Below are 21,059 nucleotides of genomic sequence, written 5' to 3'. Positions count from 1 at the left end.
CCAAGGGGTGTGGTAAATGGCCAATATACCACGCCTAAGGGCTGTTCTTATGCACAACGCATCAGGGAGTGCCTGTTTACGGCCCTTAGCCGTGGTATATATATGCCATATACCACAAACCCTCGAGTTGCCTTATTGCTATTATAAACTAATTACCAACGTAATTAGAGCAGTAAAAATAAATGTTTCGTCATATCCATGGTATACGGTCTGATATACCACGGCTGTCAACCAATCAGCATTCAGTGCTCAAACGACCCAGTTTATAATTAAGCAATAAGGCCCGAGGGTGTGTGTTATATGGCCAAAATACCACGGCTAAGGGCTGTTCTTAGGCACAACGCATCGCAGAGTGCCTGGATACAGCCCTCAGCCGTGGTATATTGGCCATATACCACAAACCCCCGAGGTGCCTTACTGCTATTATAAACTGGTTACCAACGTAATTAGAGCAGTAAAAATGTATGTTTTGTCATACCCGTGAAATACGCCCTGATATACCACGGCTGTCAGCCAATTTATAATTAGCGTTATTGAATACTTGTTTCTGATTGGCTAAAAGGGTCATTTTAGAATGAACATTAAAACCAGATAACGGACAGTTAGAAAAAAAATATGAGGATAATTGGAAATGATAGAGTGCGATGGGACAAGGACATCCCGGCCGGCATAATAACCCCGTCAAAGCTGGGCCAATTGTGTGCCGCCTCATGGGTCTCCCAGTCGCGGCCGGCTGTGACACAGCCCAGGATCGAACCTGGATCTGTAATGATGCCTCTAAGACTGTGCCATTTGGGAGGACCATTTTCTCATGTTTTGACATGTTTCTCATGTTTCTCATGTCGTTAATTCTAATCATTCACAGACAGACTTGATAAACAAATCATTTTACTTGTAGCTAGCTAGTAGAGATTTAATAAAAATGAAAGACAAGAACTTTAATAAATAATGATTTAATAAATATCCAATAGGCCTACATTTGGGCGGCAGGTAGCCTAGTGGTTAGAGCGTTGGACTAGTAACCAAAAGGTTGGAAGATCGAATCCCTGAGCTGACAAGGTAAAAATCTTTTGTTCTGCCCTGAACAAGGCAGTTAACCCACTGTTCCTAGGCCGTCATTGAAAATAAGAATTTGTTCTTAACTGACTTGCCTAGTTAAATAAAGATAAAATAGATAAAAAATAGACAACAACTATTATGGTTATCGAGTAATAGCCAATGAAGCTAGTTGGTGATGTTAATAGTGACATTTTTGTTGCTGGCACGAGTGGAAGAACTGTCCATGTTCCTGCCGCTAGTTGGTGACAGCCAGTGCTTGCCTCTTCTTTGGCAGAGAATGGGAGGTCACACACATCGTTGCCAGCTAAAATGGCACTCCAGCGCTTTCTGTTCTCCATTTTAGGCTACCAATAACTCTTGAGTTCTCTCAGCCATTATTTCCCTTGCCTCCAAGCCCGCATCGAATAACCTTTCCATTCTGAAGTTGCTACCCAAGCAGGCTGGTCATTAGTTATTTTCTGTCGTAAATTTGTTCTATTCATTCGACGTTGCTATGCTTAACAAATCATTGGCATGTAGCTAGCTGTCATTCAAGAGAGAAGAACTTAAATAAATAATGATTTAATAAATATCCAATAGGCCTGCATACACTACATGACCAAAAGTATATGGACACCTGCTCGTCAAACATCTCATTCCAATATCATGGGCAGTTGGTTCCCCCATTGCTGCTATAACAGCCTCCACTCTTCTGGGAAGGCAGCGGGGACTTGCTTCCATTCAGCCAAAAGAGCATTCGTGAGGTCGGGCACTGATGTTGGGCGATTATGCCTGGCTCGCAGTCGGTGTTCCAATTCATCCCAAAGGTGTTCGATGGGGTTGAGGTCAGGGCTCTGTGCAGGCCAGTCAAGTTTTTCCACACTGGTCTCGACAAACCATTTCTGTATGGATCTTGCTTTGTGCACGGGGGCATTGCCATGCAGAAACAGGAAAGGGCCTTCCCCATACTTTGCCACAAAGTTGGAAGCACAGAATTGTCTAGAATGTCATTGTATGCTGTAGCGTTAAGATTTCCCTTCACTGGAACTAAGATGCGTACCCCGAACCATGAAAAACAGCCCCAGACCATTATTTGTCCTCCACCAAACGTTACAGTTGGCACGATGCATTGGGGCAGGTAGTGTTCTCCTGGCCTCCGCCAAACCCAGATTCGCTTGTCGGACTGACAAATGGTGAAGGGTGATTTATCACTCCAGAGAACTCGTTTGGCATGGTGATCTTAGACTTGTGTGCGGCTGCTGGGCTATGGAAACCTATTTCATGAAGCTCCCGAAGAACAGTTATTGTGCTGACGCTGCTTCCAGAGGCAGTTTGGAATTCGTGCTTTAGCACTCGGCAGTCCCGCTCTGTGAGCTTGAATGGCCTACCACTTCGTAGCTGAGCCGTTGTTGCTCCTAGACATTTCCACTTCACAATAACAGCACTTATAGTTGGCAGGGACAGCTCTAATAGGGCAGAAATTTGACGAACTGACTTGTTGGAAAGGTGGCATACTATGATGGTGCCACGTTGAAAGTCACTGAGCTCTTCAGTAAGGCCAATCTACTGCCAATGTTTACCTAAGGAGATTGCACGGCGTGGGCACCCGTCAGCAACTGGTGTGGTTGAAATGGTCGAATCCACTAGTTTGAAGGGATATCCACATACTTGTGCTGGTTAATGGAATTTTGAGTGTTTATGGTTTGCATGGGTAATTATTAGTTTAACGTTCATTCTTGGGCTAGCTAGCCTACTGGCAGAGGAGAGATTGCATTTGTAAAATTATACATTGTTGCACAGGTCGTAGACCCTGTTCCTAGAGTGCTGCAGGTACTGCATGCTTTTGTTCCAACTAGGCACCACACCTGACCAACTGAGTTAATTGATCAGTTCAGTGATTTCCTAAATGCAACACACCTGGTCTTCCAGGTTCAGTTGGTAAATAAAAAACTTAAAGTGCCTGTGGCACTCCAGGATCAGGGTTGACTAACCCTGTCGTAGAGGGAGACAGGTCGGTTTATACAAGCCCCACTGCAAACCAAGTATTAACATGGAAAAATCTTTAAACTTTAAAATGTGCAGACCGGTCTTGATTAAGTTGCTTGTATACAACTTTTTAAAATACTTTTTAAACTATAAAAAATGTTTATTTCTTTTTGTCCTTCATCCACTTTTATGGGATTTCTTCTACATTCTGAATGTCCCATTGTCATCATCACTTCCAACATTCCATTCACTTAAATGCAACAATGCAATTTTGACACAAATCAGCTACTTTGACCACTTTCCCAACAAGTTAGAAAATGTTGGAGCATATGACATCTTCTTCTACTTATCTACTATTCAAATCGGGCAAATTGAAACAAAGATATCTGCTACTAACCTAATGATACAGCTGTTTTAGTAACCGCATAAAAAAATACAAGGATTACTTGCATCAATCCACTGGCCATTTGTTTTGCAAGCTCTGTAATCACATGAGCGCGACAGAAACATTGCTAACCAAACAAAAATGGTCTCTTGCTGGTGTTCACCTGCATTAAAGTGTAACTATTCCCAAACATAAAACTCAAAAGTGATCTCCTGATGTGGTTTAAGCATTGTTGTGGACTTAGAATGTCCAATTGTGTAGTTTTCTTTATTTTAAAAAGTTATATTTTTAGAGAGGAAAAAGATATGGAAACCTAAATGGAATTAGGAAACAAATTAAATGTTCAATTTGATTTGGGGGCTGAGATGCTCAGAGGGAAGGGGTTCCCCCTTTCTGGCCAGTGGGTACCTCTTCCCACTGATCCTCCTCCAGCCCAGAGAGGACTTAATGAACATCCCACTGGTCCAAATACGTTGTGAAAAAAAGTGTTTATTTATTTAAAACTTCAACAATGTCTCATTGTCTTCTGTGCTCTATTATTATAGTTGTCATATACTGTGGTATTCTAGTAGGACACTGTATACAAGTGTAGTTGTCCGAGTGTAAACTCAGCAAAAAAAGAAACGTCCCTTTTTCAGGACCTTGTCTTTCAAAGATAACTCGTAAAAATCCAAATAACTTCACAAATCTTAATTATAAAGGGTTTAAACTCTGTTTCCCATGCTTGTTCAATGAACCATAAACAATTAATGAACATGCACCTGTGGAACGGTCGTTAAGACACTAACATCTTACAGATGGTAGGCAATTAAGGTCACAGATATGAACCCTTAGGACACTAAAGAGGACTTCCTACTGACTCTGAAAAACACAAAAAGAAAGATGCCCAGGGTCCCTGCTCATCTGTGTGAACGTGCCTTAGGCATGCTGCAAGGAGTCATGAGGACTGTAGATGTGGCCAGAGCAATAAATTGCAATGTTCGTACTGTGAGACGCCTAAGACAGCGCTACAGGGAGACAGGAGGGACAGCTGATTGTCCACGCAGTAGCAGACCACATGTAACAACACCAGCGCAGGATCGGTGGTTGCGAACATCACACCTGCAGGACAGATACAGGAAGGCAACAACAACTGCCCGAGTTACACCAGGAAAGCACAATCCCTCCATCAGTGCTCAGACTGTCCGCAATAGGCTGAGAGAGGCTGGACTAAGGGCTTGTAGGCCTGTTGTAAGGCAGCTCATCACCAGACATCACCGGTAGCAACGTCGCCTATGGGCACAAACCCACCGTTGCTGGACCAGACAGGACTAGCAAAAAGGGATCTTCACTGACGAGTTGCGGTTATGTCTCACCAGGGGTGATGGTCGGATTCGCGTTTATCATCAAAGGAATGAGCGTTTACACCGAGGCCTGTACTCTGGAGCGGGATCGATAGGGATGTGGATGTTCCGTTATGGTCTGGGGCGGTGTGTAACAGCATCATCGGACTGAACTTGTTGTCATTGCAGGCAATCTCAACGCTGTGCGTTACAGGGAAGACATCCTCCTCCCTCATGTGGTACCCTTCCTGCAGGCTCATCCTGACATGCATGGCAATGCCACCAGCCATACTGCTCGTTCTGTGCGTGATTTCCTGCAAGACAGGAATGTCAGTGTTCTGCCATGGCCAACGAAGAGCCCGGATCTCAATTCCATTGAGCACGTCTGGGACCTGTTGGATCGGAGGGTGAGGGCTAGGGCCATTCCCCCTAGAAATGTCCGGAAACTTGCAGGTGCCTTGGTGGAAGAGTGGGGTAACATCTCACAGCAAGAACTGGCAAATCTGGTGCAGTCCATGAGGAGGAGATGCACTGCAGTATTTAATGCAGCTGGTGGCCACACCAGATACTGACTGTTACTTTTGATTTTGACCCCCCTTTGTTCAGGGACACATTATTTCATTTCTGTTAGTCACATGTCTGTGGAACTTGTTCAGTTTATGACTCAGTTGTTGAAACTTAAGTTCATACAAATATTTACACATGTTAAGTTTGCTGAAAATAAACGCAGTTGACAGTGAGAGGACGTTTCTTTTTTTTGCTGAGTTTATAAGGAAATCAGACAATTGAATGTATTTCATTAGGCCCTAATCTATGGATTTCACATGACTGGGAATACAGATATGCATCTGTTGGTGACCGATACCTTAAAAAAGAAAGGTAGAGGCATGGATCAGAAAACCAGTGAATGTCTGGTGTGACCACCATTTGCCTCATGCAGCTCGACACATCTCCTAAACATAGAGTTGATCAGGCTGTTGATTGTAGCCTGTGGAATGTTGTCCCACTCCTCTTCAATTGCTATGTGAAGTGCATGGATATTGACGGGAACTGGAACACGTTGTCGCACATGTCAATCCAGAGCATCCCAAGCATGCTAAATGGGTCACATATCTAGTGAGTATACAGGCCATGGAAGATCTGGAACATTTTTAGCTTCCAGGAATTGTGTCCTTGCGACATTGTGCGTGCATTATTGTGCTGAAACATGAGGTGATGGCGGCGGATGAATGGCACGAAAATGGGCATCAGGATCTCGTCACGGCATCTCTGTGCATTTAACTTGCCATCGTTAAAATGCAATTGTGTTCGTTGTGTCCGTAGCTTATGCCTGCCCATACCATAACCCCACCGCGACTATGGGGCACTTTGTTCACAACTTTGACATCAGCAAACAACTCGCCCACACAACCCCATGCACACACTGTCTGCCATATGCCTGCTACAGTTGAAACCAGGATTCATCCGTGAAAAGCACACTTCTTCAGTGTGCCAGTGGCCATCTATAGTGAGCATTTGCCCACTAAAGTCATTATGACGCTGAATTTCAGTCAGATCAAGACACCGGTGAGGATGACGTGCATGCAGATGAGCTTGCACGCAGATGAGGTTTCTGACAGATTATGCAGAAATGTGTCTTTTGTGCAAACCCACAGTTTCATCAGCTGTCCGGGTGGCTGATCTCAGACGATCCCGCAGGTCCTGGGCTAGCATGGTTCAAATCAAATCAAATTCTATTGGTCACATACACATGGTTAGCAGATGTTTATGCGAGTGTAGAGAAATGCTTGTGGTGTAGCGAAAATGCTTGTAGTGTAGCGAAATGGTGACACGTGTTCTGTTGTTGTGAGGCCAGTTGGACGTACTGCCAAATTCTCTAAAACAACGTTGAAGGCAGCTTATGGTAGAGACGTTCAATTCTCTGGCAACATTCTCTGGTGGACATTCCTGCAGTCAGCATGCCAATTGGCCGCTTCCTCAAAACTTGAGACATATGTGTTTGACAAAACTGCCACACTGTTTAATCAGCTTCTTGACATGCCACACCTGTCCAGTGGATGGATTATCTTGGCAAAGGAGAAAATCTCACTAACAGGGATGTAAACCAATTTGTGCACAATTTGAGAGAAATAAGCTTTTTGTGCGTATGGAACAGTTCTTGGATCTTTTATTTCAGCTCATGAAACATGAGACCAACACTTTTTACATGTTGTGTTTATATTTTTGTTCAATATAACTAATTTGCTTTAAATAGTAAGGTTAAACTTTGTACACTTCTTCCACTACCACAAAAATACTTTTGAAGAGCTAAAGCAAGCCCCACAACTTTACTTCATGTACAGTTACCATCTAGTTAGTTATCATTTCAATGTTGTTTATGCATACACTGATTGTTCAAAACATTATGAACACCTGCGATTTCCATGACAGACTGACCAGGTGAAAGGTATGATCCCTTATTGATGTCACTTGTTAAATCCACTTCAATCAGTGTAAGAGGGAGGAGACAGGAATAGAATATAGAATAACGTTTAAGCCTTGAGACAATTGAGACAAGGATTGTGTATGTGTGACATTCAGAGGGTGAATGGGCAAGACACAATATATACAGTTGAAGTCGGTTTACATACACCTTAGCCAAAGACATTTAAACTCAGTTTGGAAATTGCACCCAAGGATGAACCAGACTTGTGGAGGTCCACAATTTTCTTTCTGAGGTCTTGGCTTATTTCTTTTGATTTTCCCATGATGTCAAGCAAAGAGGCACTGAGTTTGAAGGTAGGACTTGTAGAACTTGAAGGTAGGACGGGTACACCTCCATTTGACTCAAATGATATCAATTAGCCTATCAGAAGCTTCTAAAGCTATGACATCGTTTTCTGTAATTTTCCAAGCTGGTTAAAGGCACAGTCAACTTAGTGTATGTAAACTTCTGACCCATTGGAATTGTGATACAGTGAATTAATCTGTCTGTAAACAATTGTTGGAAAAATTACTTGTGTCATGCATGAAGTAGATTTCCTAACCGTCTTGCAAAAACTATAGTTCGTTAACAGGAAATGGTGGTTGAAAAACGAGTTTTAATGACTCCAACCTAATGACTCCAACTTCAACTGTATTTGGCTAAGGTGTACATAAACTTCCAACTTCAACTGTACAGGATTCCATATGTTTTATTTCATAGTATTGATGCCTTAACTATTATTCTTCAAAGTAGAGAATTGTAGAAATAAAGAAAAACTCTGGAATGAGTAGGTGTGTCCCAACCTTTGACTGGTACTGTATATGGGAGACATTAAGAGATGTGAAAAAACATGGTTGTGTTTTCTTGTGCCTCAGGTAGGGGTATCTCAAACGAAATACCTTTTTGAAGGTTGACCACCAGACTAATTATGGCAATATGATACTAGCATAATCAAATATGGACATATTTTACAACATTTTACCAATAATATTTGTAAGGGGACTCAACAAATGTCAATCCATTGGTGTCTGTTTGTTCTGTCAACTTTGAGCAAGTTATTCTTTGGATTCCAATATGGCTCTCATCTTCATCATCACATTGTGTTTCAGTTTCAATGAAGAGCTGCTGGCCCATGGTGTTCTGAAGCCACTGTTGTCCTCAGTGGAAGGCGAGGTGATGGACGGAGGCTATAAAAACTATGTTGTTCCTATAATAACCTCAACCTAAAACTTTTTTACCTGGGAATATTGAAGACTCATGTTAAAAGGAACCACCAGCTTTCATGTGTTCTCATGTTCTGAGCAAGGAACTTAAACGTTCTTTTTTTTTTGCATTTTTAAACCAAATTGAACATGTTTCATGATTTATTTGAGGCTAAATTGATTTGATTGATGTATTATATTAAGTTAAAATAAAAGTGTTCATTCAGTATTGTTGTAATTGTCATTATTACAAAAAAAATAAAAAAATAATTTAAATAGTCCGATTAATCGGTACCGGCTTTTTTTGGTCCTCCAATTATCGGTATCGGCGTTTAAAAACCGTAATCAGTTGACCTCTACTATCAACAGATAAAGGAGGGGGATACCCAGGCCTTTTAGAAAACATTCACAGGAATTGAAGCCTACAAAACCTAATAGTACAGTGTTAGCAGATCAAATCACAACCCTCATGCAACAACAGCTATTTTATTTCCAGTCTCCACTAAAAAGAGGTTGAGGGCTCCATCTATATTTTTTCTGGATCTCTATGGTGCGCCTAACCTGGTTCTTCATCTCTAAAGAGATTCTGTAGTCTAATTCTGGAATGTACAACTCCGGGTCCTCGGAGAGAAGAGCTGTGCATCCTTGCTCTAATTTACTATCTCATCCTGTGTTTCCTCCTCATTGTGCATCATTTGATTACTGTTTGTGGTGAGGTAACATACTGTTCTACTCGTCGCTTGCCACCGCCATGTGCGGCAGAGCGTGTGTGTGTAACCATCTCCAGGCTGTGTATCATTAACCACAAAGTTTGAATCATTTCCCCAGTGATGCACAATCAAACAGGTTCTCTGTATTTGACATCCTCTCTGGATTTTTCCTCACCGTCTCTCTTTCTCTCCTTCTCTTCCTCCGTCCGTCCCTCTCTTTCACTGGAACGGTGAGGTGCAGAGGTGTTATTTAACCACCAAGTCACCCACATCTACCAGAATGGCGCGAGCTGGGAGGTTTGTCGGAAGGGCACGGCCACGGAGCAGTTTGACGCTGTGGTCCTCACTGTGGCCATACCGCAGATCCTACAGCTGCAAGGAGACGTGGGCTCCTGTGAGTATTGATCTACCAACCATCCGCTGATGCACAGACATATGCATGGTTAGTCATAATACTACACAGCTCCAGTCTTTGAGGGCCGATGTGCTGTATGCTGCTCCTTTTTAATCCTGGCCTTTTATCAATTAGGATCCAAGGAGGTTAAAAACAGCTTGACTGAGGATCTTGAGGGCCTGAGTTATGTACCCCTGATATACTGTACACTGAGTGTACAAACATTAGGAACACCTACTCTTTCCATGACAGACTGACTAGGTGAATCCAGGTGAAAGCTATGATCCCTTATTGATGTCACCTGTTAAATCCACTTCATTCAGTGTAGATAAAGGGGAGGAGACGGGGTTAAAGAAATATTTTTAAGCTTTGAAACAATTGAGACATGGATTGTGTATGTGCCGTTCAGAGGGTGAATGGGCAGGACAAGATTTTAGTTGCCTTGAATGGGGTGTGGTAGTAGGAGCCAACTTGACACAACTGTGGGTAGCATTGAAGTCGACATGGGCCAGCATCCCTGTGAAACGCTTTCGACACCTTGTAGACTCCATGTCCCAACGAATTTGATCCTGTTCTGAGGGCAAAACGGGGGTACAACTCAATATTAGGAAGGTGTTCCAAATGTTTGGTATACTCAGTGTATATACAGCCTATGGTTTTGTTTCTAATCAGTAAAATATGTGCATTGAACAATATGTGAGATATTCAGATATTGTCTAGTTCACCTCTGCCTCTAGTTAAATGTGAGTTTTGGCATAGCTGGAGAAAGCCAGGTCTTACGGTAACCTCAGGGTTAGAGCGTTGTGCCAGTAACTGAAAGGTAACTGGTTCAAGCCAGTTCAAGCCGACAAGGTAGAAAAATCTGCCATTGTGCTCCCCCCAATTGTGCCAGGTATGCTGGACATTGTTGGACCTTGGCTCTGACAACAAGCTGCTACTTAATTTTATGTTCATGATGAAGCTCCCCATCATTCCTCTGACTTAAGAAATTGGATGTTATGAGAAATCTTTCTTGATATTTGCTCCTCTCTCCAACACATATGTATGAATGCATCACTCTGGCCTCTCCAGACAGACAGAAAGACAGCTGACTGGCTGGACGGTGGGTGATTAGGCCCCACCAGTAGACCAACAAACACAAAGCCTTGTCTTGGCTGCCACACCGCTGTCCGGGTCCCTCCAGTCGCATGTTAAATCAGTCTCCAGCTGTCTCTCTGGCTGCGAGGGGCTCGCATCCACAGCCAAATTTGTATTCTCCAAGTGAGATTTCGAAACCCTAACGCAGTGTAGTGTAGATTCCTAAAGGACGAATATGGAAATGGGAGAGGAAGGCATAGTCCTCCAGGGTGTGTAGAATTTCTTGGAAACGGTGAATAATGCAGAGTGTGAGCAGAAGTCGCTGCATTCCAAATGAGCCACTGGACTGAAAAGGGGAATAAGACAAGTGAAAATGGTGGAAAAGTGCCTATTGCTATTAGGGTGAAGAGATGGTCTAAGATGCTGAATTCCGAATGACTAGTTTGGTATCACGCACAGAATGTTGAGGATGGTCAAAGTAGGGCAGTACAGTCGTGGCCAAAAGTTTTGAGAATGACACAAATATACATTTTCACAAAGTATGCTGCCTCAGTTTGTATGATGGCAATTTGCATATACTCCAGAATGTTATGAAGAGTGATCAGATGAATTGCAATTAAGTGCAAAGTCCCTCTTTGCCATGCAAATGAACTGTATCCCCCAAAATTATTTCCACTGCAATTCAGCCCTGCCACAAAAGGACCAGCTAACATCATCTCAGTGATTCTCTCGTTAACACAGGTGTGAGTGTTGATGAGGACAAGGCTGGAGTCACTCTGTCATGCTGATTGAGTTCAAATAACAGACTGGAAGCTTCAAAAGGAGGGTGATTTGCTTGGAATCATTGTTCTTCCTCTGTCAACCATGGTTACCTGCAAGGAAACACGTGCCGTCATCATTTGCTTTGCACAAAAAGGGCTTCACAGGCAACGATTTTGCTGCCAGTAAGATTGCACCTAAATCAACAATTTATCGGATCATCAAGAACTTCAAGGAGAGCGGTTCAATTGTTGTGAAGAAGACTTCAGGACGCCCAAGAAAGTCCAGCAAGCGCCAGGACCGTCTCCTAAAGTTGATTTAGCTGCGGGATTGGGGCACCACCAGTACAGAGCTTGCTCAGGAATGGCAGCAGGCAGGTGTGAGTGGGTCTGCACGCACAGTGATGCGAAGACTTTTGGAGGATGGCCTGTTGTCAAGAAGGGCAGCAAAGAAGCCACTTCTCTCCAGGAAAACCATCAGGGACAGACTGATATTCTGCTAAAGGTACAGGGTTTGGACCGCTGAGGACTGGGCTAAAGTCATTTTCTCTGATGAATCCCCTTTCCGATTGTTTGGGGCATCCGGAAAAATGCTTGTCCTGAGAAGACAAGGTGAGCGCTACCATCACTCCTGTGTCATGCCAACAGTAAAGCATCCAGAGACCATTCATGTGTGGGGTTGCTTCTCAGTCAAGGGAGTGGGCTCAGTCACAGTTTTGCCTACGAACACAGCCATGAATAAAGAATGGTACCAACACATCATCCGAGAGCAACTTCTCCCAACCATCCAGGAACAGTTTGGTGACAAACAATGCCTTTTCCAGCCTGATGGAACGCCTTGCCATAAGGCAAAAGTGATAACTAAGTAGCTTTGGGAACAAAACATTGATATTTTGGGTCCATGGCCAGGAAACTCCCCAGACCTTAATCCCATTGAGAACTTGTGGTCAATCCTCAAGAGGTGGGTAGACAAACAAAAACCAACATATTCTGACAAACTCCAAGCATTGATTATGCAAGAATGGGCTGCCATCAGTCAGGATGTGGCCCAGAAGTTAATTGACAGCATGCCAGGGCAGATTGCAGAGGTCTTGAAAAACAAGGGTCAACACTGCAAATATTGACTCTTTGCATAAACTTAATGGAATTGTCAATAAAATTCTTTGACACTTATGAAACACTTGTTATTATACTTCAGTATTTCATAGTAACGTCTGACAAAAATATCAAAAGACACTGAGACAGCAGACTTTGTTCAAATTAATATTTGTGTCATTCTCAAAAGTTTTGGTCACGACTGTAGAGGATGAGTTGGTGAAGCGGAGATATCTTCCTGAACTGTGCTGCACTGCGAGTGACAGTTAAAGCTGGGAGGTACACCTGAAAGGAACTATAGTCTGGCTGAAGTGATGGTGTCAGCTATGTTACCATATACTGAATGACTGTGACATGTACTTTACAAACAGTAAATGTCAGTCCAATTCAAGATTCGCTGAATCTTAAGGAGCAGAGTGGAATAGGTTATTTAAATTAAGACAGAGCCTCTGTAAGTATTACATATCGAATAACCTGTCTCTACAATATTCACAGTGTTGTCTCGAGAAAATGTAAAAAAAAAAAAAATCTCTACTGGGGATCAAATCAAATTGTATTGGTCACATGCTGGTCACATGCAACAACTTTACAGTAAAATGCTTACTGTAGACATTCCCAACAACACAGAGTTAAAAAGTAAGACAAATATTTGCTAAATAAAAAAGGAAATAGTAGCACAATTTCAACAATAACGAGGCTACATACAAGGAATACCAGTACTGAGTCAACGCTCAGTGGTACGAAGTAGTTGAGGTAATTGAGATAATACAGTATGTACATGTGGGTAGGGGTAAAAGTACATAATGTGCTGCTAGTGAGTTCACTTAATAGACAAATTCCAAAGCTAGTTAGTCGGCCCAGTTTGACTGCTTTCATTCAAAGCCATAGAAATGACTTCAAAGCCCCCATGACTTAGAAATAGATTTATGGATTCATTTGAGAAATGTGCTCTGTGCCTTTTGGGCTTAGGTTTACTGTGAGAAACTCTATCCATACAAATGGTTCTGCTTTACAGAGACAGGCTGGAGTCATTTGGGAGCATTCTTCAGAGCCCCGGCTCCTTTGTTGTTTGTAATTTATACACAGATCTTTTGACACTTGCATGCATATTTTCTTCTCGCTATAGTTTTCGGTCAAATTAAATCTGACCCAACCGAACCATCTGTCTGCATGTAGTGTGTTGATCTCATCATGGATTGATTGTGTGTATTCATCGGGTGTGTTGTAAGTAACAGCAAATGCCCCTAGAATGTGAAGGACAACTGGTTCATTCTAGAACACTCAACATCATTGGGAAAACAATGGTTAGTGTATGAATATACACTGTTCATCGAACATCTCATTCCAAAATCATGAACATTAATATGGAGTTAGTCCCCCCTTTGCTGCTATAACAGCTTCCACTCTTCTGGAAAGGCTTTTCACTAGATGTTGGAACATTGCAGCGGGGATTTGCTTCCATTCAGCCACGAGCATTAGTGAGGTCGGGCACTGATTTTGGGCGATTAGGCCTGGCTCACAGTCGGCGTTCCAATTCATCCCAAAGGTGTTCGATGGGGTTGAGATCAGGGCTCTGTGTAGCCCTGCCAAGTTCTTCCACAACGATCTCGACAAACTATGTATGGACCTCGCTTTGTGCACAGGGGCACAAACAGGAAAAAGTTGGAAGCACAGAATCGTCTAGAATGTCACTGTATGCTGTAGCGTTAATATTTCCTTTTATTGGAACTAAGGGGCCTAGCCCAAACCATTATTCCTCCTCCACCAAACTTTACAGTTGGTGCTAGGCATTGGGGAAGGTAGCGTTCTCCTGTCGTCCGCAAAACCCATAATCGTCCGTCAGACTGCCAGATGGTGAAGTGCGATTTAATCACTCCAGAGAACGTGTTTCCACTGCTCCTGAGTCCAAGGGCGGCAAGGTTTACACCACTCCAGCCGACACTTGGCATTGTGAACTTAGGCTTGTGTGCAGCTGCTCGGCTATGGAAACCAATTTCATGATGCTCACGACGAACAGTTATTGTCCTGACGTTGCTTCCAGAGGCAGTTTGGAACTCGGTAGTGAGTGTTGCAACTGAGGAGAGACAATTCTTTTGGTGCGCTTCAGTACTCGGCGGTCCCGTTCTGTGAGCTTGTGTGGCCTACCACTTCGCGGCTTAGCCGTTGTTGCTCCTAGACATTTCCACTTCACAATAACAGCACTTAGAGTTGACCGGGGCAGCTCTAGTAGGGAAGAAATTTGATGAACTGACTTGTTGGAAAGGTGGCATCCTATAACGGGTGCCACATTGAAAGTCACTGAGCACTTCAGTGAGGCCATTTTACTGCAAATGTATCTATCGAGATGGCATTGCTGTGTGCTCGATTTTATACACCTGTTAGCAATGGGTGTGGCTGAGATAGCTGAATCCACTAATTTGAAGGGGTGTCCACATACTTTGTATATATAGTGTATATACTTTTTGCCACACTCTGAATAGGCCCGGCAATAGACTAGCGTCCTGTCCAAGTGGTACACATGAAGCTGCCTTACACTACAGCAACAATAAATAATATCCTTCCCCTAATGAGCCATTCTGGCTCTTCCAAGCCATGGCTTGTGCAACAAGGCTACTTATACACTGAGTATACCAAACATTAGGAACGCCTTCCTAATATTGAGTTGCTACCCCCCTTTTGCCCTCAGAACAGCCTCAATTCGTCGGGGCATGGAGTCTACAAGGTGTCGAAAGCATTCCACTGTTGTGTCAATTTGGCTGGATGTCTTTTGGGTGGTGGACCATTCTTGATACACACAAACTGTTGAGCGTGAAAAACCCAGCAGTGTTGCACTTCTTGACACAAACCAGTGCCCCTGGCACTTACTACCATACCCTGTTCAAAGGCACTTAAATATTTTGTCTTGCCCATTCACCCTCTGAATGGCACACATACACAATCCATGTCTTAAGGCTTAAAAATCATTATTTAACCTGTCTCCTCCCTTTCATCTACACTGATGGAAGTGTATTTAACAAGTGACATCAATATGGGATCATAGCTTTCACCTTGATTCACCTGGTCAGTCTTATGTCAAGAAAGAGCAGGTGTTCTTAATGTTTTGTATACTCAGTGTATATTTATACATGTTTAAGACCACCATACATTGGTTTACCTTTATAGATTAGATGCAAATTATATACAGTAGATAAGATATATTTCTAAATGTGGGTGGTAGTAATAACTTTGTCAGATTCATTCATTATGCATTTTATTTAGCAAAAAAGGTCCTCCGAAAAATGTGAAGATGTCAGTGATAGTGGTGCAGTGCGAGGGACTGGACAGAGGAGGGCAGTAACAGGTGTGAGCTGGAGCCAGTCCCTGCCCCCATGAGGATGCAGTCTGGAAGTCATTTAAACAGAATCAAGCTCCAAAATAACCCTTGCTTCACACTTCCTCCTCTGTCCTGGTTGCTCAAAATTCTGAAAATATGAGACACTGATAAATGTGTTGTCATTATGTTGAACAGAGCAATGGGGAATAAGAATAGTCTGCGGATAATGTGCAGAAATCTACCCAAACAGTAATTCTAATAAAACATGTCTAGAAAGCCAAATCATACACAAAATAGTACTTTTTGGCAGCTACTGTATGAATTTTACTTTTGATCTCGCTGAACAGAGTCAATGTGGATTTATCTGTTCTCTGCCGACCCTTTTTGAAATGAACTAGTTTATTGGTAAAACCCCTCAGAATCACCTTGACTGAGTCTCCAAAGGGATCTAGTTATTTTTTTTAAGTATCTGAAACTGCAGACATCTAGTGTTTCTTGAAGCATCTGAAACCGCAGGGATCTAGTGTTTCTTGAAGCATCTGAAACCGCAGGGATCTAGTGTTTCTTGAAGCATCTGAAACCGCAGGGATCTAGTGTTTCTTGAAGCATCTGAAACCGCAGGGATCTAGTGTTTCTTGAAGCATCTGAAACCGCAGGGATCTAGTGTTTCTTGAAGCATCTGAAACCGCAGGGATCTAGTGTTTCTTGAAGCATCTGAAACCGCAGGGATCTAGTGTTTCTTGAAGCATCTGAAACTGCAGGGATCTAGTGCTTTTTGAAGCATCTGAAACCGCGGGGATCTAGTGTTTTTTTGAAGCATCTGAATGGTCCAGCTCTTTGTTGTGCAGTTAGTCTTTAGATAATGGTTTCATGTGTTCTACGTTTGGTTAACATAATAGAGATGGTCTAGGTATAGGCCTGTTGTTCTTAAGGTTTCAATATAGCATGGCTCTGTTTGCAAAAAAGTGGTACGATTTCCTCCATAGAATTCCTTTTGTGTTGCTCTGGGCAAACTTAGGTTAGGAGTACAGTATGTGAAGACTTACCTATCTGCACCTGTTCCTCTATCTGTTTTTAGTCATAGGCTATATAGATTTAGTGTGAATGCAAGAGTGCATGTCTTTTTTTCCACCTCATTTTGTGGACAGTGTGAACACAGCATCACACTGGATCTGATCACCAAACATTTTGCTCCCTGCTTTTACATGACCGTCCATTCTGGTCTGGATTTTAGCCATTTTTATTACCGTACTGGTTAGCAATTATATCACCTTCATGGTTTTGTTTTCTGCCCAACGGTTATTTTATAATTTATTGTCGCCCTGGATGTCTGCCTAGTTGAGGGCCTCTCTTTGGCCACCTCCTGTTACCTGCTGCACTGCTCCCCGTCTGCCCTGGTCTGTCTCTCCCAGTCTGCTACAGGTGCCCTCGCCACTCTCTCTCCCTCCCTCTCTCCCCCCAGAGCTTCGCAGACTTGTTTACTGATCTGCTGTTGGACTATTTGATTAGTGATTCTTGCTGTGTTTTGTATTATTATTTAGGAACGTTTTTCATTTGAAGTAGCCCATTCATAGCCCATTTAATGAGGGTTTAGCATTGCGTTGGCTACACATCTTAGGTTGTTCTGTTAACTTTGTATGTGCCTAGCACTGTGTTTTCTCCCATGGTAATTGATAGGGCAATAAACTAACATGCTGCTGTAGCTCATTTTGCTGTTGTCTGACCTCGGCTTTTACCATGTTGGCAATACTTTTAGAGCCCGTCGCTCTGTGAATGAGGAAATACATGACTGTTTCTCCTTCGTGTTTCGGGAGAAACCACCCTCTTGCTCCGTAAATGCACGTGAGAACTGTGCATATTTCTCCCAAACAACATGGGAGAAATCTGACTCTTGCGCTTACATGTCAGGACTGTTCTCTTGGCGCTTAACCATGTCTCTGGACTTCACACATCTCCTGAAATATGTGGCCTTAAAGACTGGTGACTATGGATTGTCGTTCAAGTCCCGTCTGTAAAAACCCCCGATCTAGACTTGCCATTATCTTGCTGCTTCTACTGTCTGGAAATGTGCAATCTAACCCAGGTTCTGACATTTATACCCCTGCCGAAGTAAGTAGTCAGAGTGGCCTAAAGTTTCTGCATATGAATGTAAGAAGTCTTCTGCTGAAGCTTGACGGTCGTTCTGACTTCTGTTACCAAACCTAAGCAATTTGAATATCTGTCTTAGATCCTAAACCTCGTCTCATCTTTAGATATTGTTGTATCTTGTTGTTTATAGACCTCCATCTGCTACTGCTGGCTCTCTGGATTGTATTTTTTTTGAATTGTTATCACAGAATGTCAACTCTGAGTTTGTCCTGCTGGGTGATCTAAATCAGGATTGGTTAACATCTAGCTCTGATCAACTCAAAATTCTATGGAATACCTATAATCTCACCCAGATTGTCAACAGTGTAACTAGGTTGATTATAAAGTATCCTCTTTGATTGATTTGATCTTAACCAATACTCCTCATCGTTTTAATGCTTCTGGTATTTTTGCAAATGACATTAGTGATCACTGTGCTATTTCCTGTGTGTGAGATGGTAAAACTAACTCCTAAGCGATCTCCACGTGTCATTATGAAAATAAACTAGAATCAGTTTGATAGTCAAGTTTTTTTACATGACGTATCTAGCATGGAATGGAATAGAATTGAATTAGTCCCTGATGTTGAACTAGCCTTATCTTACTTCCACAACGCATTCCAGGATGTATGCAATAGGCATGCCCCTTTAAAAAAAAAAAAACAGGATTATGTGCAGAAAGAACCCTTGGTTTACTGATGAATTTACTAAAATCATAAGGGAACGAAATGCTATGTGGGCTACAGCAAGAGGATGATTGGATGTCTTTTAAATGTCTTTGAAATATGGGTGTGGCAATGACCCGAAAACTGAAAGCATACCACTACCTTAAATCTACTTCGGATAATTTAAATAATCCCTCCAAATTTTGGCAAAGTAGTGATAGGTTTGGAGTGCAAAAGAAGATACACAGCTTCCCAAACAATTGTTGGTAGAGACACAGATTGTAACTGAGAGAACCTCTATTCTGAAAGCCTTAAATCAGCATATTCTAGATGCAGGCAGTTTATTTGAAAAGGATGAAGGTATAAATGAGCCCCCCGTGAATTTACCCGACACCCCTGTGCACTCCTTCGCCAGGTTCTCCTTCTCATCCTTCTCCTTTTCAGAAGTGCATAAAGCCCTGAAAGAAATTGATAGAAAGAAATCCCCTGGCCCTGATGATCTAGACCCCCGCCTCCTACACCTAGCTGCTGACATCATTGCTCCCCCTTAACATGTACTTTTAACCTCACGCTTGACATTAAGGAAATCCCGAAGTTATGGAAATCTGTTTTTGTACTGCCTCTCCTGAAAGGTGGAGATCCTTCGCTACTTGACACCTATCGACCCATATCAACATTGTCTGTACTGTCAAAGGTACTGGAGTCCTTTGTTACATAATATGTAATTGTTGTACTGTGTATGTGCCTATAGTTTTGTCCAATGTTGCGTTAGTGTATGTAAGTTGTTTAGTCTGAAACTGTCTTGAAAAAGACTTAAGTTGTTTAGTCTTGATAAAGAGATGTTATCTCAATGAGAAAAACCTGTATAAATGAAGGTTAAATAAAAAAATTTAAAACGTTGTTTTATTAGATGATTGGACTGGATGTGTGCATGTTATTCTGTTGATTTCTGATTTATTGCCTTACGATTGACGATCTGGCCACTATCCCTTTAGAACTGCAAACAATATGAAAGAAATCAAAGCCCTTGGTTTCAATCAACCACATATCCAAGCTGTCAAATGTACAGTGGGCAAGTTCTGAACATACTGTTCAATGTTGTCTCGTCTGAAGCGTTTGGTTTTATGATTGGTATCCGGCTGAATACTCAGGCATAGCTTGTGCGCGTCTTGTGGTGTGTCTTGGCCTTCACAGCACTTTTCCTTTCCTTGCAGGGGAAATGAGTGGGAAATACGGCCATGTATCGTTTGCAAAAGATGAATGAACTCGGGGAGCACTGGCGGGACATGGCACGCCTGATATAAATCACTGTGGTCTCCTGGCTTATTTGTTCCCCATAATATATTGCAGAGGATTTGGGGTCAGCGGTTTGACACGGTTCCTGGAGCACTAGTTTTAGGGAGGAGAGGTGTCCTTTCATCCAGGGTGGCTTGCCAACGTCTTTGCCAGAGGCTTAATGCATTCTACCCTAGCCAATTGCATGACTCTTTTTTTATTTTTTATTCTTGGAAGTGAATTCCCTGTCTTAATGTTTGGAGCTTTTGCAGAATCTCCTCTTTTTACCCTTTACTCTAGCGAAATGTCTGATTTCATTGACAACCCAAGCCAGCTGCCAAAAATGAACAACAGAAGCAGGAATGTTGGTTTTGCAAGAGCTGGCAGAGTTTGCAAAGTCACTAAATGACATAAGACATTTGAACGGTTTCTGATGGCCAGTGTGTCTGTTGCAGTGTTCACAGGGGCCCCTGTTGGTACGGAGGGTGTTCCCTACAGCCAGCCGCAGCCCACACACACACAGCATGCTGTACCCACATTGGAAACCGTCCATGAAACATGTCAACCCACAAAAAAAACATGACACAATCCTCCTCTTCCCCACACTTTCCTCGAATTCGACTGGATCCAGGCCAGAAGTGGAGCACTATCGGTATTACAAACAGGTGGTTAACCCGGTCCTGGAACAATGCAGAAGAGCTGAGTAAGGTCATTTTTAAAATTAGAATGCGATATAAACTCACTTCCGCTTTGGCACACACCGTTTTAAAGCATAAGAGGAACCGTTTCTGTTCTTGTGGGTAAAGAAAGAATAGGACAAAAGAGGAAGTTAGTTGACCCTCTGTTATAAAAATGTTACAGGCTAACCCATAGAAAAGAGTAGTGTTTCTATGAAGGCCTACAGTATATCACAAAAGTGAGTACACCCCTCAAATTTTTGTAAATATTTGAGTATACCTTTTCATGTGACAACACTGAAGAAATGACACTTTGCTACAATGTAAAGTAGCGAGTGTACAGCTTGTATAACAGTGTACATTTGCTGTCCCCTCAAAATAACTGAAAATGTCCAAATTGGGCTCAAAGTGTCAATATTTTGTGTGGCCACCATCATTTTCCAGCACTGCCTTAACCCTCTTGGGCATGGAGTTCACAGGTTGCCACTGGAGTCCTCTTCCGCATCACGGAGCTGGTGGATGTTAGAGACCTTGCACTCCTCCACCTTCCGTTTGAGGATGCCCCACAGATG

General features: G+C 42.6%; 1 protein-coding gene across 4 annotated transcripts in view; it reads left to right on the top strand.

Annotated features, from left to right (window-relative positions):
- The window catches only part of LOC110498987 (renalase), a 57,791-nt gene that overhangs the window by 684 nt on the left and 36,048 nt on the right, over positions 1 to 21,059 (top strand). For 3 of the 4 annotated variants that reach the window (XM_036955822.1, XM_036955825.1, XM_036955823.1), the window contains exon 2: positions 9,349 to 9,501. In XM_036955822.1, coding sequence (XP_036811717.1) covers positions 9,349 to 9,501 — 153 coding nt within the window. Of the gene's footprint in view, positions 1 to 8,593; positions 9,502 to 21,059 lie in introns of those variants that run through there. The other variant, XM_036955824.1, reaches the window with a different exon arrangement.

This window comes from Oncorhynchus mykiss, chromosome 20, assembly GCF_013265735.2.
Source record: "Oncorhynchus mykiss isolate Arlee chromosome 20, USDA_OmykA_1.1, whole genome shotgun sequence".
Taxonomy (NCBI): Eukaryota; Metazoa; Chordata; class Actinopteri; order Salmoniformes; family Salmonidae; genus Oncorhynchus; species Oncorhynchus mykiss.
Note: the sequence above shows the minus strand (reverse complement) of the source record. Positions and strands in the feature narration are given on the sequence as shown.